At 45.8% G+C, this 18,316-nt stretch overlaps 1 protein-coding gene across 1 annotated transcript in view; it reads right to left on the bottom strand.

Moving 5' to 3' along the window:
• skila (SKI-like proto-oncogene a) overlaps positions 1-8,890 on the bottom strand; it is a 37,097-nt gene extending 28,207 nt beyond the window's left edge. Inside the window, exon 1 of the mRNA XM_080725818.1 lies at positions 7,627-8,890. Coding sequence (XP_080581944.1) covers positions 7,627-8,739 — 1,113 coding nt within the window. The 5' untranslated portion in view covers positions 8,740-8,890. The remainder of the gene's footprint in view (positions 1-7,626) is intronic.
• Positions 8,891-18,316: the final 9,426 nt, after the last annotated feature.

Consider the following 18,316-nt stretch of genomic DNA (forward strand, 5'->3'; position numbering starts at 1 on the left):
TGGTATATATTCTTTTTTTTAAAAGAAACACTGGTTCCGATGTGAAGTGAGTTTCCTATACAAAAAAGATGTTAAGGCCAGAAGCGTAATAAAGAAGGGGTCCTTCATGGTTCTAGAGAGACGTTATGGAAGAGCACTGGAACTGGCGCTGAACTGAAGACAACCCAGTGGCCCCTTGGCTTGGCCCCGCCCACTGGGGGCCCCTTTTAGCCCATGTCCGACATCCCAGTCTTCCCAAGCAGCTAGTATCCCGTCTACATGGGCATGTCAGCTCAAGACACCAGGGGTTATTCTGAGTGCGCATTCGCATATCATATATATATTTTTTTATTGCGCTTCAATGTTTGTTTTGGTGGTTTTTGAAAAGCACACAAAACAGACAGGGAAATATGCGCAGTGGTGGGGTGAGGCAGAGAGAGAGAGAGAGAGAGAGAGAGAGAGAGCGAGAGAGAGAGAGAGAGAGAGAGAGAGAGAGAGAGAGAGAGGACAAGCAAGCGCCCCTAGGGGGAGAACTGCAGTCAGACGGAACGTGATTGGACGATCAGGAGGGCTGTTCCAGACGCTGTGAAGTTAGTGTTTCACTCACTGAGAGAGAGGGGGAGAGAGAGAGAGAGAGATGAGAGAGACAGAGACAGAGAGAGAGAGAGAGAGAGAGAGAGAGAGAGAGAGAGAGAGAGAGAGGGGCCCAGGCCCCCATAACTACCCACACTAGATGTGGGCATTGCTTGTTTTCAGGGTAGGCAGAAGGCAGAGAGAGAGAGAGACTAGTGAGAGAGAGTGAGAGAAAGCAAGGCTGATGCCGTGACGACTGTCCCTCTCTCTCACGTGCCTTCTTCTGCTCCCATGAGAGGAGCTGTGTTTTCACAGTCAAGTGGCTGACTGGCTGTATGTCTGTCTGTCTGTGTGTGTCTGTCTGTCTGTCTGTCTGTCTGTCTGTCTGTCTGTCTGTGCGTGCTTATTCTCCTGTCTGGACCAATGGCAGACATTTGAGCCTGATGACGATCCCGATTTTGGAGAGTCCTAGACCACCGATTACCAATGTTTTTGACGATACATGTATTTTTGGAGCTGTGTGAAGCACAGGCTCCCTATACGTGGCTGTGTGGGTCTGTCTGTCTGTGTGTCTGTCTGTGTGTCTGTCTGTGTGTCTGTATGTAGCCTGAACTTCCTAAACTTCGGCACGCTACTAGTCCCACAGTTTTGCCACCACACACTCGCGCCATATGTCAAATCGACCGGCTTACTCGGGAATCGTGGGCTAGTAACTTGCTAAGAGAAAGGTTCAATAGTTTAATTGATATAAATTTATTAGTGAATTAATTTTCCCCATTGACTTATAATGGGAATCGCAAAAACTCACATTCAATTATTTGTCTCTCGCAAACCATAGGGGCTAGAGTTTCAAGACTTGGAGAGGAGGTTCATAATGATTTCAAGGATTAAATAAATAATAATTGTGTCATTTGGCCGCATGGTGGCGCCATAAAAATATTTTTTCCCTGGATTCCTTGGGTCATGACGCATCTCCCCATATAGGCCACGCCAATTTGCGCCATGATAGATTTTCCGCCATCTTGAATTTTCTCCAAAACACACTTTTTGCTCCTTTTCCTACATATTTTCTTCAAATGTCACAAAAATCGGTACACATGATCCACACACACACACACACACACACACACACACACACACACACACACACACACACACACACACACACACACACACACACACACACACACACACACACACACACAGCTCCACTTCACACGGGTGTGATTTTTTAAGTGCACATCTCTGTTTCAGAAGAGAAAAATAACAACATTTTGGGGGCGGTGCATTGTACATATCCTTGCTGTTGGATGGAAGCCTCATGTCCAAAACAGTTTTTTCCAGGCTTCAAATGCAAAAATAGCAGATCTACAAGCTCAAAACCCGCTGCGATACGCCGCGTTATGAGCTTGTAGATCTGCTACCTTTGGAACTTTTGTGTGACACAGACAGTGGCATGATTAAGAAGGGAACATTTTTTAATCCATGAGGTAAGAGATTTCTGCTCTGCAACAAATCAGAACACAGACAGACACCTCCTTATGTAATTCTGTCCACAGCTGGCAGTGTCCTTGTGACACTTGAATCATTTCACTCTTCTCCTCTTTCTTCCGTCACCGCTCTCCCTCTACCCCCCCTCCCCTCCCTTGGTGTCACTAGACGACCCGCCGCATCCATCAAGGTCGGGAGGCCCGTTCAATCGATACCTGCCATCTCTCCTCCACGTCCGACTCGCAGACGTAGCACACAAGTGGTCCTTTGCTTATGTAACCATCGACTTATCGGGGTCATTTGGCCGCTTATTTTGTTACCGTCCTGCTAATTGGGGCCCCCGGGGGCGTATTGTCTGCTCGGAAAGAGAGGACACACGTGGGTTTTTATATCGTGCCGGAGATCGGTCTGGTCCCGGACGAAGAGGGGAGAGGAAGAGGCGGTATGATGATGGCGAGGAAGAGGAGCGGGGGATGGGTGTGTTAATAATGACACGATGACCCGAGGGCAGGGGGACACTACTTTGCGCGAGGACACGAGACGGAGGAGACAGGAAGTAAAGGGTAGATAAAGGGGAAGTAAATGAGAAGAAATAGAAGAGGGACGGAGAGAGAGAGAGACAGCAAAGCCAGAGCAGTGAATTATAAGCAGAGCTTGCCAAAACCCAATTAGATATCTTAGCTGACAGACCCACAGACACGGAGAGACTGACAGACAGAGAGAGAGAGAGAGACAGACATGAGAACAGACAGCCAAGGAAACAGGCTTTCTGAAGTGCAGCTGCACTGGTCTGCGGTAATGAAGTCACTGGTTTCCAAATAGCAAAGAAGAGGAAGCCGGCGAGAGGCAGCTGTCTGACGTCTGCACCGCAGCCACTGTCTCAGTCTGGGGAGACAACACAGAGGAAGGCTGTTCTCTCTGTCTGCCGCTGCTGACTCTGGGCCAAGAGGCAAGGCTATAAACAGGACACTGGCGGACACACAGACAGAGGCCCTATGGGGCACACAGCCATAATGCCAACAGCGCTCCTCGGCTAGCAGTAAAAGCTAACAGTGTTTGAGAATATGGACATGAATATGGTCATGATGGTTACAGTTTTAGTTTTTTTGTAACCCATTTTTCACCCAGTGCCAATTGCCTAAGCTGTAATCCTGGGCGCCACTCTCTCTTTGCCAACCTGGGAAGAGCCCAGAACTGAGCTCATGCTTTCTTCAATGCATGAGGAGTGAGCAGTCTGTTTCTTATCACCTGACAGGGGGGAATTTCCCCAGCTGGACGTAGCGCGTGGAAGGAGCACATTATTCCAACCAGTTCCTTTCCCCTCCGTCTCTGACCAGGGCGAGGCATTATAGAGACCAGGATTACTGCATGTCTTTTGTGAGGACTTTTGTTGCCCTTTTGCCAACCCCACCTAGGGTATGGGCACTGATGACGCGCAGGAGAGAACACGCCCCCAGCATCCCCGGTGGGAATCGAACCCTAGCTGTGACTGGGCCAACGTTCCCCCTACAGCATTTGGTTTTACCCTTCATGAAAAAGTGCATTAATCTAAGATACCAACCAATGGGTAGACGCAGACTTTGCCTCTATTCAGAATGTTTTATTCGTTTTGCTTTGTCTATAAGATATGTGCTATATATCTCCAGATATAATATAATATTGCCCACTGCCCTGTATTCTTAATAACCACAACCGTCAGTTGAATTATCTCCTGGGGATGTTGTGCTGCAAGATATGCTGCAACACAGACCCATGTCATAGCTCATGACTGATGATGACAGGCCATGTAAACATGTAGCCCAAACAGACACAATGTCCTTCCAGCTAGACAGATATTTCACAAGGGAGGAACAGATCATCAAGTGGGAAGTTCTTCCTTTTTAATCTGAAAGAAGAAGGGGGGAAAAAAAGCAGTCCAGACAGATATGACGACATGCTATCTCGTCTGAGGAAACGTGTGGACGCTCGTCATTCCCCTGAAGGACAAATGAACTCATTGTGTTTTAGGATAGTGCAGTGAAGATAAGCCGCTAGCTTGCGGTAGTCCAATGGCGGCATCGTTCTTGTGAACTTTGTTTACACTGCACAGGGAGCGGCCGGTTAGGTATAAACTGTACCTGAAGGCACAAAGGGCAGGTTTCTCTTTCCTATACGAGGGCAAAATGGGGTTTGAACTGCCCTGTTGCTTCTCACACCAAACACTCCCGACAGGATGCCGTTATTGCTAGCAGCTTGGGAGAGAGCAGGGAGGGTGCAAGAAACTTCCAGAAGGCCAGTCTTGTTCATGTCTCCTGGCCTTGTGTGCCCCCCCCCCCCCCCCCCCCCCCCCCCTCCCAACTCCCAACCCCCCCGCACTCTCTCTGGAAGAAAAAAAGAAACCTTGAACTAGCCGTCAATGTGCACATTGACACTGTGTGTAAATAAGGGCCCGTTGGGGTAGAGGGTCTGGAGTCGGGGTTAAACCAACATGCCGGGCCATCTCTCTCTCTCTCTCTCTGAAGGTATGTGTAGGGTGGTGGTGGTGGTGGGGGAGGGTCTAAGAGCCCCCTGGCTGCCTGGCTGGCCTTTCACTAACATCCACTGGGATGTGGAAACTGTGAGTCACTCTGGCAGCGCAGTGGGAGAGCCTAGACGATATGCTAGTCTGGAGGATGTTCAGGGTGAGAGACATGTCCGTCTGCTTCACTTCCTGCTAGCCCAACACACACACGTGCGCGCACACACACACACACACACACACACACACACACACACACACACACACACACACACACACACACACACACACACACACACACACACACACACACAGTGACACACACACACACAAACACTTACACACGCTTTCCGTGTACATAAACACACTATATTTTTCCATTCGAACGTGCACGCATTACAGAGAGGGGTGGGAATTTGGAAGAGAACCTCTGTGTCCTGAGCAGAGGGCCAACAGTACTGGGTCACCTTGTTCCCTGGCTGCTGCTGGCCTTTCACACGCTTGTGCATCCGCTGTGGGGGGGTTCCTCTTCCAACACCAGAAAGTCACCTGCTTCCTGAAGTCACGCAAGCAAGTGGCTTTCCAGGAACATGGGTCACTTGTGAATGATTGTGTGTCTGTGTGCGTTTCACAAAGTGTCTGTACACTCCACTATGGCATGGCATGACTGACTGTCTGTGTCTGTGTCTGTGTGTGTGATTGCGTAAAAAGATTTCACTTCCACAATCATTAGACAGTGAACACAACACCATTGCCGATCAGGCCCTGCCCACAGAAGAATGAGTGCAACGAGAAAATAAGGCAATAATAACGGTTACAGAGGTCAACCACAAAAAAAGAAAATAAATAATTCAAATAAAAAAGTAAAAGTAAAAAGAAATCCAATAGCAGCAGAGGAGGAAAAATCCCCCAGTGGTAGACAACACCTGAAAATTGTGGTGAGACAGTCAGACGGAGGCTCCAGAGAGACTGGCGAGGTGTGAGACATAGAGACGAAGATGCGTCATACTTGCCTCCAGTTACCAGCTTATTGCATACTAGTGATGGCGGCACTGAGCACAGACAGAGACACACACACACACACACACACACACACACACACACACACACACACACACAACCACAGCAAGGGACACAGGCCTACACCTTGAGAGGGTGTATGTGGGTGTATAGTTCCAGTAACTGTACTGTATGTTCACAAATGTGCATCATGTTCATACTATCTAGTGTAGAAATATCTAGTATTCTTCTGACAAAATAGAACATGTTGATGTGACGCCTTGTTTTTGACATGTTTGAACGTTTTCACCTATAATGACATAGATAAACTTGTACCAAGTCGATAGTGGTTAAACAAACCTCTTGCCATGAAGCAGGGGGTTTAAGGGGTGGTGCAGGAATGCCGTTGGGGCGCTAGACGAGACAGCAGACGGCATTTCCGGCACACTCACACCAAGTCAAACACGCCGAGAGAAGAAGAAGGAGGGAGGGAGAGTGTGAGAGAGAGACCGGGAGCTTCTCCCTGGCTTGCATAGACATAACTGAATAGAATGTGAGCACGGCGCTAGATTACAGTAGCGTGTGCGCTCCGCTCTCATACCTGCACACACTATAAATACACGCTCTCATCTCCTGCATGTCTGCTCGGCACACACATGCACGCATACACACACACACACACACACTGTGGTGGTGGCTTAACCCGCTGCCTGTCGCAGTGCTGCTGCCGCTAAGCTCTGTGAATCAGGGCTTGGCGGTGGGGTTCACTTCCAGTTCAATCCCTTTTAAAAGAGAAACGTATGGTGGAAAATACAGTGATGGGTAAAGTGTTCAGCATTCACTCCTTCAAGATAAGGACACATTAACCTTTTCAGGATGGTGCACCTGTTTCTATATTTTAAAGGAAGTCTTTTTCTATGGTCTTGTTTCTACTGTAACATTTTCTTTTTCTTTTGGAAATAAAGGCAAAAGCCAAACAAACAAAAAAAGGCTTTGTGGATATATGCTTGAATTGACAAAAAACCCGTCAGTGTTCCAATGTCTCCTACTAGTCCTACTGTAACAAACCACATCAAACGGAAAAACAAAAAAATGCAAGCCAACCCCTTCCTGACAAAATACAACAAAAACAACAAAGAACAGCCAGAGTCCACTGTGGTCAGGGGGAGGTCATGAGACATATGCCCGTCAATGGCACAGAAACAATCTAGAGCTTTTTTACCCCCTACTGACCGCTGCCTTTTAGAATAGGCTCGTTGCTACCACTGCTGTGACACTTGTTTTTTGTCCTCCAAAAATAATGAAAGAAAAAATATAAAGCCAGGAACAGCCCACTCACACTCCATAGAGTTCTGGCACTTAACACAAACTACTAGTAGGGTAATTGAGTCACCGGCCTGTCTGTGTGATAGGTGAACATGGGGACGAAGGGACGTGATTTGGAGAAAAACAATTATTATTAAACAGTTATCCTATTATAAACTTTTTTTTTAACCTTTAGTAACCTTATTGCTAAAGTGTGCCTATGTCAGGGCTTTTAAAAGTAATCATTGGCGATGATTCGTTTTTAAAAGCCCTCACGTAGGCCGACTGATTGGCAAGTAATAACCCCAGTTAAAAGGAGTGAAATGGCCCTTTTGTTCAATTACATTCCAAGCGACCCCTAGGTGACCTAAGGGAACAAATGATGCACTTCCCCTCTGGCTGCAGCCAGTTGGCCAAGCCTCATAAGATCAGATCAGGCCACGCATAATGTCACCACCTGTCCCAAGCCTCACTCACACATACTAGGTCAGCGCTGGTTTAAGAAAACACCAGCACTGATCACGTCTAGTCACAGCTGCAGGACAGAGAACATGGGGCTGGATCATTACAGAAAGGAAGTGGGGAGAACCAAGTAAAACAGGCAACATGGAAAGTTTCAGAGTCAAACCCAAACAGAACGACCACAGCTCAGATTGGCTTCTTTCACCCCAGAGGGCCCAGAAAACTAGCAGCGACCTTGACGGCACATTTAAGCAAAAGCCAAGACATGTGTTACCAAGACAAACCTGGTTGGTTTAATGTATTAATTAGGGTGGACTTACTTTGTCTAGTGACCTCTTGAGCTGGTAGTGGAACTTCTCCTTGACCTCGTCTAAGAGTTGTTTGAGTTGGGGTTCCTCGGGCGTGCCCAAATACTTCCTGGCCAGCTGCAGGTAGCAAGGCCATTTGGCTGAGTCAAAGCCCCAGTGGCAGGTCCTCTTGTCGGGCGATTTGTGCGAGTGCATGACAAACTTCTGTGGCGAAAACAGCAACTGGCACTCCACGCATTGGATGCAAGGCGCCTCGGGCTGGGTGTAGAACTGTCGTACGAAGAGACCCTGGCACTTTCCCAGACACTGGTGCTCAACCTGGAAGCTGGCCTCGCTCTCCTTGAGCAGGCCCTGAGTGGGCAGCTTTCCGCTGGAGTCGGCAGGCAGGGCGGCCCCGGGGCGCAACAGCGCATTGCACAGCCGCTGGGCGTCTGTCAGGGTGATGAGGCCACAGGAGGGCGCGTTGAAAGGCAGGATGCCCAGCACCTTGAGGATATGCAGCTGCTCGCCGTCGCAGCGCGAACAGTAGACGTAGAGCTCGTCACACACGGCGTTGATCTGCTGCAGAGAAAAGTCACGCAGCACCGAGTTGAGCACCTGAGGCAGGCAGAGGCGCTTCTCCCCGCCAACGGCAAAGCACGAGATGGACTCTCCCTCCAGCAGGGAATGGGTCAGCTCGGTGGAGCTGTCGCAGGGCACAAGCAGAGGTCCACCTCCCAGCACCGGAGGGGAAGGCAGGGGAGCCATGCCACCGGCAGGGGACGCCTCCTGGCCTGTGCGAGCTGAGAAGGCAGCCGGGCCCCCCAGGGAGCTCTGGCTGCTGAGGGTGAACTGGGCGAGCGTGTGTTTCAGGCCCGGGCTCAGGTCCAGAGCTTTGGCCGAGCCGACCAAGTGCAGTTCGGCGCGGCCTTCCAGGTCAGCCTCGGACTCTTCCATCTGCTCCCTCTTCACCTTGGGGGTGCGGGGCAGGGCCTCCATGCTGCGGCGCTTGAGGTTGATCTCTGCCATCACACGCTTCTTTATGGGAGCGTCCTCCAGGCGCTCCCGGTAAAGTCGTTTCATGTTGCCCTTGAATGAGGTCAAGTCTTTGAAAGGAGTTTTCAAACTGGTCTGAGTGCCGGCCATGTCTGGGCGATGAGTTTATGTCGTTCCGTCTGTCAGTTTGGCTGAGCTCCTCGTATATCCCTCAGAGTCTGTCTTTTCTCCTTATTTTGTTTCAAATTATACAAATCTTCTGGTACGCAGACACATGCATGATGGTGATTGAAGGTCTCAGTGTTTTGGTCTATTTCCTACAGCAAGAACAGAAAAGGAGTGATTTAGAAAGAACAAATGTAGAGCAACACATAAAGCACTAGGACTTCATTCTAGCTATGTGTAATTTATATGCTCTCTATAAGAGAATACAGGAAATTATCTCATCAACAAATGTTGTGGGGCATGAAATACCCATAAGGATTTAAAATGTTTTATGGCTACTGGTGGTCGGGGGTTTAAGAGGTCAATGGCTGCTTACATGGACCACTAAGCCAAAAGGCCATTACCATACTTCACACAAACACAGGCCCTTTCAGTCCTTGTAATTGAACCCGGCTGAATTTGCATCCAAGTTGTCACCAACTGCAGTGAAACAAAATTTCCAAGACACTGAAGACAGAAGTGCTAATTTTAACAGGAGGTGAAACCAGTTGGTCCGAACCAAGTTAAAACCACTACTGCAGAGACATTTTACCATTACACTGTGAATTATAGTATAGAGTCTAAATAGATTAAACAAAGTAAAGGGCCCTTCCCAATCCAATGTGTCTGCTCCCACCATTTAAAACACAATAAAAGGACCAACAGCCAGAGATGGGCACAAAATACAAAAAAGTATTTGGAATACAAATTAAAAATACTATGTGAAATACTTACCAGGACACTGTCACCAGGATAGTATCTTGGTGACAGTATTCTGGTCAGTATTAGACCAAGTATTTTCAAACTACTGTTTTGTATTTTGTGACCATCTCTGCCAACAGCATTCATTCCTTTGCTTGGTTGGTCACTCAGCATGACACCAACTAGTGTGGAATGGCGTTATAGCGTTATTACACGTTCAGTCGTGAATATTAACAGGAATAGCCTGTAGACACTAGACGGAGTAGAGGATGGCTACTACTGCAATTTGACACCAAAAAATAAAACACGGATTGAAAGGTCTAATTAGGAACTATTAGTTACTCTGATGTTACAGTAGGCATGCGTAGTTCTGATCAAGTGCTGCATTATTTGAGATGGAATATTTTGTATACCGATTATGCTCAAATGGGTGGGGGCAGCACAAACCACTATAGAAAATACTTTGTTGCACTTAAAATTGTTTGGTTTAGCCAACTGGATTTGAATACAGCAAGTTCTCCCACAACAGAGCTCACTCCTCTATACTGCACATTAAATAGATCCCTCTGAAATCCAACCACAATGTTACAGGCTACAGCTGGAACAACCTCTATTAAACCAAAAAATATATATATTTTTCCCACCAAAACACAACAGTTTTTCCTACATACATGGATTATGTATTTTGAAAGAAACGTTAACATTATGGAGTTGAGAGTGTGGAAGCCCTCATTCTGGATGATCGTCTCCCAAGGACACCAGTGTCCCCCCTCCTCCCTCCCTCCGTCTGCGGGTGAACTGTACTTCAGCCTCCCCTACCCTGCCTCCCCCGGCCAGCCAGCCACGACGGCAGCGGTATGCAGACACACCACTGATAATGACATTCGCTGTCTACAGTCTGGCTCTGGTCATAACACAGTCACACACACGTCGTTTTACAAGTAAATCCTCTGGGCGTTTAATAGCTTTGTTTTTTTCTTCCTTCAAACCAATACATGTCACAATCACACACACAGACAGACAGGGTCGGGCTGTTTCTAATCCCCCCCTCCTCACTTGATTCCGTTTTGAAGAGTAACCTCGATACATAAAATGATTAAAAAAACAGTTTTACTCCCTTCAATTGTACATATTTTGTTTTGATTGTATTATATTGATTTTATTGTACACTGCTGCCTTGGCAATGCAAACGTAGGTTTTCTCATGCCAATAAAATAAAGCCCTTTGAATTGAAAAACATTCAACATTTCCAATCAATAAGCGGTTTGGTTCCACAGTCTCAGATCATATCGATAATATATATCAGACAGAGGACAGAAAGAAAACACGGACATACTGTAGGCTATACGTGCCTGCTGAGAGAGGGAGAGAGAGGTGAGGAGGGGGAGAGAACAGAACGAAGGCATAGGTTTTCCACTAACATTATGGGAGAAATGTCTTGTCGTTTTTTTTTTCGCTGAATAGAACAGCCTACACTCCACCAGTTAGTAGTAGTAACGTTAGCTAGCCTTGGCTGCTACAGTACGAGCAGGCGTAGTGCACGTACAGCTAGTAATAACCATAACCTGCTGGTGGTGTAGCGGAGAGGAGAGGAGAGAGGGGGACGACCGTGTGTCGCTCGCAATAAAAACAGATACAAAAAATAACAGCTCTCATCTGTAAAAGCTTACATTTTGTTTTATTTTAAGCGAGCGACACGTTCCGAGATTTACATATACACACACACACGCGCGCGTGTCTCTCTAGTCTCTATACCACCACCACTACCACAGCTCCCTCTCCCCTCTCTCACTCTGCGGCATTTTAAACCCCCCTGCTCTAAAACCAAGCGTATTCTTGTTATATTCTAACCGTTAACGACCACCAAACCGACAACGGCCGTTGGAAATAAACAACAGGAGAGAAATGTCCGCCGGTAATATATAAAACACTTGCCTGTAAACACGGGTGTGTGTCGCTGGGGCTCCGCCGCGGTGCAGTGTGTACAGTGTACTCCGTACGGACGGTAGTGAGTGAGTGGCTGTGACTGAGTGGAGGGCTGCGTGCTGCGGCCAGCCCCGCTCCGCTCCCCCGCGTGACGTCACCGCCCTGGATGGAGGCACGGTGCCTGTATGCCTATGGCTGGATGGACGGAGAGACGTCATGATGCATGCGGTGGGGGAGGCTGGTCTGTCTGTCTGACTGTAATGTCTGTCTGTCTGTCTGTCTGTCTGTCTGTCTGTCTGTCTGTCTGTCTGTCTGACTAATGTATGTAGTATGTATGTCTGTCTGTCTGGGTTTTAGCAGGAGAGCAAAAGAGAAACTAAAGTATAAGAAGAAGACCACAGGAAACATACGTTTTCATTTGCCAAAGCAAGTGTCAAAACAATGAAAAACTATTAATAAAAATAGTTAAAGAAATTAAAAACAAAAATCTTTAACAATTTAAGAAACACACACACACACACACACACACACACACACACACACACACACACACACACACATATATTAGGGATGTCCCGAACACGTTTTTTTTTGCTCCCGATCCTTCCCAATCCGATCTTTCGGCAATGCATTAAGGAAAAAGAAAAGAACAAAATAATGCTTTTATGTTGTCCCTTAAGGTTTATTTATTTATTTAAATAACAGTATCCATTCTATCCAAGCTTCTTTTTTCACTTAGTGCAGCATTGTAACACATTTTTTTTAAAGATAAAGCTCATCAGCTTATATATTTTTAAATATATAAAGAAAAGGTGTTTCCCTGTCTTTTTCTCCCGATTCCGATTTGAAATCGGCCCGATCTCCCCGATTTCCGATCGAGACATCCATGATATATATATATATATATATACTTTCATTTATTTAAATTGTGTCAAATCTTAATAGCTTGAATTCATGTCAATAACCTACAGGCCATTTTTTTTCTTTATTTACATTATTTTTCTCCCTGTAGTTGTGTATTGTTGGCCTTTCCCTTTCACAAGGTGCTAGTTGTTCTCACAGGGGGTGTGATGATTATAATACCTTCATTACACCCCCCACCCTGTCCTCCCACCCCCCACACTCTCAGTATCAGATTTTCCCGAGCCCCCACCCCATCCCCCAATACCACAACCACCACCACACTTAAAAAAAAATGACAGACAATTAACTCTGACAATAGCTTTTTATTGAATGAATCAGATGCTGTATACAACCTGTACCTGTTAATAAGCATGTTAATAAAACATTCAGTCAATTAATAATCCCCCAGAAAGCGGTTATAATTTGACCAAAGCTTGTGTGTCAGGTGCTTTACGTGTCTCTGTTTTCCACCACCACCACACTTTTAAATAATAATTTTGACAGACAACTCTGACAATCCCATTTTATTGAATGAACAATGAATCATATGGGTCGGGGGGGAGGGGGGTTGATGATACATGGGCCTACATTAAGCAGCTTTGCCACTATCAGTCTGCCTCTGTTGTTGGTCGGAAGCTGTGTTATTGACACAGCCTCAGTTGGCATCTGGCTGGCACAGAGCCTCACATGGCAGGGCTAGGGTTGCGCCATCGTTGCGGGATTGTTGATGTCAGATTTGTAAAGGGAAAAAAAGAAAGTGAGATAGAGAGGCTAGAGGTCGTTTGAGGATAAAAGGCAGACAAACATGTTAGGGTTAGTATGGGGGGTTGTTGCAGCATGTCTGTCTGTCCCTGGAGACTGGAGAGTCCCCCTTCCCCCAGCCCTCTTTATGGGCCTATACCGTCTGAATAAGGTCAGGAGGTCAGCTAGACCATTCTGCCTTCACTGATGGAATTAATGTTATCTACTGTGTGGAGGGCAACATCCATTATTATTAACCATTATTAAGAAATTTATGTTAGTTCATTTTCATTGTGTATGTGTGTATATTTATGTATATTTATGTGTGTGTGTGTGTGTGTGTGTGTGTGTGTGTGTGTGTGTGTGTGTGTGTGTGTGTGTTTGTCCTTCCCTTGCGAAGATGATCAAATGACTTGTTGACAATGTCTTGTGGTTTGCGAAGATGGCTGATGAGGCTGATACTTGCACCCACACACCCACACACACACACACACACACACACACACACACACACACACACACACACACACACACACACACACACACACTTCTTATGGTTGGGGTCAATTCACCCCCCCCCCCCCCCCCCCCCCAACTATTTGATATCTAACCTAAAATAATTCCTTTCAAAATACAAGTGAACAAAGTTAAACTCCTCCTTGAACATCTTGTTAGCTGAAACCCCTGACCCCCGCCCAGCCCTGCTTTCTCTCTCAATATAGGCTACCTTATTTGTATTGTATTATACTGACGAATTAAGTGCAAAGGACCACAATGGAAACAAGCCCCTGGGGCTTATTGTGCTATCCTTTAAGCATAACCTTTGACTGTAAAACCCTGTAGTCAATAAGCATGTTAATAAAGTATTCAATAAATCAATCAATCAATCAATCCTCCAGAAACTGTTTACAATTTTAATTGTTACCAAAGCATGTGTGTCAGGTGCTTCATGATTCTCTGTTGACTATTAACCCCCCCCCCCCCCACATGACCACCACACACACACACACACACACACACACACACACACACACACACACATTTGAATTCATTTATTGGATTACGATTAGAGACATAAATCATCAAAATCCAATAGTAATAAGAGGCAACAGTACAGTGCAAAAGATCATGTTCACAAATAATGTCCTTGATTCCCTAAGCTATAGGGCAGAGCATGAAACACACAGACTATGGGTATAGATGGCACCGTCTTTTCCAGATAAAGTGACTGCCAATGATGGCAGACACAGAGCAGACACACACACACACACACACACACACACACACACACACACACACACACACACACACACACACACACACACACACACACACACACACACACACACACACACACACCACCCCCACTTATACACCCAGAATATCTTTTTGGTGTTTTAATGGGTTTACCGTATATTATTTCTAAGTACAGATTTTTGTCTGACTGGCTTTCAAAGTTTGCAGGAAGGGCCCATTTGACAAAAAGGCCACAAACCATGACGCATAATTATCTAGGTCCAGTACAGGTACACTTTTTGAAGATTATAATGTTATAGTAGGCCTAACCCCAAAACAAATGTGTGTAAAATGTTGATATTTCTTATATTTTTTTCATACAGCTAAAACAGCTTGGGGTCAAATTAACCCCAAACAACACTGATAGGCACTGTGTGCACAGCATATTGAAAACATACTATGATGGAAATGTCATGTTAACCCGCAGCAGTATATCAAATTAGGAAAAGTAATTATATATATATATATATATATATATATATATATATATATATATTCATTTGTTTATGTTAAACATCGAATGGGGTCAAACTGAACCCAAACATAATAGGAGGGTTAAACACATTGTAGTCTGTTCTTAACTGGGTTCTTTCATCTAAAGGTTATCATGCTCTGTCTGCACAGCCTGTACTGGCTGCAAGCTGCTTGTTTTTTTCTTTTTTTAGCCCTGAGAGAACACACTAAGCCCTGTCTGTCTCTCTGTCTGTCTTACAGTCTGATGTCACGGGTCTACAAGAGAACATAGAAGGCTTGATAAAGCTTTGATAAACAACACTGCCAAACGTTTTCAACCGGTGCCACTACCCTGGCCTGCCACGCTCCCTGACAGCAAGGTCAGCAGTAGTATTATGAGAGCAGATGCGGCGTACACCCTGTCCAGCTCCAGAGAACAACAGGAGGGACATTGATTTTCCTGTAATAACATCACTCCGCGTGCTGCAGGGAGTAAATGAATCTCATATGTGCAATAACATGACCGGCGCTGATTGTTCATTAAGGGGGAAAACACAAAGCAGCAGGACCGGGCCGGTATGGTCTAGTGGCAGGGGAGTAGGAATTCACAGACAGAATATAACGGACTAGCACATTGATAGACCTCTCTATTAGCTTAGGCTCCATCTCAAGTGTTATTGGACTTAGCACTAAGTGGGCCCCGGGGGCCCACACCTCACAATCATTGTCATGCATCCTCGCTCGAAAGTTGATGTTGGGATATTGAAATTTGTCCCTTGCTGTTTGGTGGTCAGATGTGCAAAATGGCGCTACTGCGGCAGTGCTCTAATTCAGAATGTATGCTCAGACATACGATTAAGTATAGATTGGGCCTGATGTCACGCACACGCGCACGCACGCACGCACGCACGCACGCACGCACGCACGCACGCACGCACGCACGCACGCACGCACGCACGCACGCACGCACGCACGCACGCACACACACACACACACACACACACACACACACACACACACACACACACACACACACACACACACACACACAGTGCACATGTAGATTTCACACCATAAGGATGACACATAATCTAATCTTTGGGGCTATATGGCAGCATCCTATTTGATGGTCACTTTTATCCAAAGAGCCTCGGAGTTCCATGAGTGCTTTTAGTTTCCTTATATGTATGTGAACCCAGAGGGATCATATGAAACACTGACTGTTGGTTCACAGTGACAGCTTGGGCGGCATCAGGGGTAGAGAAACCGGCATTAGATAGCGGAGGGTTCCCAAAGGGTTCCCAGTTCGAATCCGGGCTCCCCCAGAGTTGGTGTCAAAGAGTCCTTGAGCAAGACTCTGAACCCCTAGTTGCTCCCGGTGAGTAGGTTGGTGCCTTGCATGGTTTCCCTACGCCATCGGTGTATGAATGTGTGTGTGAGTGGATGTAGTGAATGTAATGCACAATCTATGTAAAGCGCATTGGACAAAGGAGCCATCAATGAGTTCCCATTGGTCTCATCTCACAGCTCCTCTGGTAGCTGACTGATTATCCTAATGACACTTATTATACAGTATATTGATTATTTATTCTGCTTTCCTCTTATTTTCGCTTTCTCTTTTCTATACTCAACCTATATTTTTTCTTTTAATGAAACTCTGTTGTGCAACCGTCCTGGGGATTGAGGGTGGGGGGAGGGGGGATGGGTTTTTACACTCTCATAATATATGCATTGATATGTTTACAACAAGATGTATGCACCCGAGACTGTTTACTCGCCTCTGGGCTCATTTCTCTTTAAAAACGAATGAAAAAGATTTGAAAAGAAAATATAATTATCCCAAATACAATGGCTAAAGTGAGCAATCATTTGAGTCAGATCAAGTATATGTATGCAGGTGCGTATGACTGAAGGGGCCAACAGTCAACTCTGAGCATCAACTACTGAAATAGCATTTGCGATAACGCAAATGTGTGATTAAAGTAAAGACACTACTGAATCACTTCAATTTGTAACATGTAATAAGTGTGACACTGATGGTCAGTCAGTTGATCAACCTATGTCACTCCTACACACAGATGACCTCAGTGCTAGAAAACCTCCAGAAAGCATAAGATGCAGACAGTGGCCCTGTTGTACAGTACACACCTTGGAGGTGCAGTGTGTTTTACTAAAGGACTGCGTTTAGCACCGAGTGTGACTCTGCTATTGCTTAAAGAATCCCTTCAGGGACAGGAGGATAAAACATCCAACAGATGAGAGCAATTAAAACAGGATGTTTTTTCAAATTCCCCTTTCCGTTTTCACACCATTAATTATACAAGGTTAGACTTTCCCTGTGTCTTCCACGGGGTGACGTGGAGCCACGTTGCCTGGGGAGGCGAGCCCCTCATACTCTGGCAGAGAGGGTACCAGAGCAATGTCAAACACAGCATCTTGGGAATACAGAGCTGGGCATAGACATTCATCCTCGTCCTTGGTTGCGGCAGTGCTGCATTTGTCTCTCGCTGTCATACAAGGGGAGTAATTTTCCACAAAATCTTTCTCAATTGAGACAATATACAATGGATTAGAGAGGAGCAGGATGTGAAATAAGCCTTGCACAATGGTTTTCTATCCGGCATTGTATTGCAGCTCACAAATCAATCCGTTATATTATTTTTGACACATCATCATTTCCATGGCCCCTTTCTTTCACCTCTCAATGCCGAGCGCTGTGTGAGGGCAGAGGGGAGAGCTGTGGTGTCGGTGACCTTTTCACCTCGGGGGTGGGGGCGGGGGGTGTCGAGTGCCTTCTAAAAGGCCGCCTGAATCACATGACCACATTAGACACAAGCCTAGCCAACCCTGGAAAAGCTCAATCTTAACGACTCAATCCTGATTTACTTAGCCATAGCCTATATCCCCTAAATAAAAATAAATAAAAATTTTTTTATATTAGCAGTAGCAATAGGTACACCAAACCAGCACATTGCAGGCGGGCTGTGTGAGCTGACAAAATGGAACCAACCCATTGCCATCATTACCAGCATTAACATTAGCATTAGCAATGTTTAGTTGCAGACCTAAAGGCAGATTTCGTTTTGCATGAGTAGGCTGGGTGCAGAGGAACTGTATTGATAAAAACCTAAGACCTCGTCTTCGCTGTTTTGCAAAACAGACATTTTCAAGTAAACAGCGAAAACTGGTTGGCTTCATTACCAGGGTTGGGGTTGATTCACTTTGTTAGGTGAATGCACGATCCTATACTTTTATAGATTTTCTGTAAGAACCTTTTCACAAGACATTTTAAATAAATAAGGTACATTTCCTGAAGCTATTACTAGTGAATGCACCTCCTCCTGGTATATGCATCAAACTATAACTTTATTTCTCTAAGAAACATCAATTATTGAGACACATTGACGCCAACACTTATTACAACAAGGAGGGAAATAAAATGTTTATTTCACTTTAGCCGTTTTGTTTTTTTACATACTGTAGTGTAAATAAAGGTCAGCAG

Source organism: Nannobrachium achirus (assembly GCF_963921795.1).
Source record: "Nannobrachium achirus genome assembly, chromosome: 5".
NCBI classification, from domain to species: Eukaryota; Metazoa; Chordata; class Actinopteri; order Myctophiformes; family Myctophidae; genus Nannobrachium; species Nannobrachium achirus.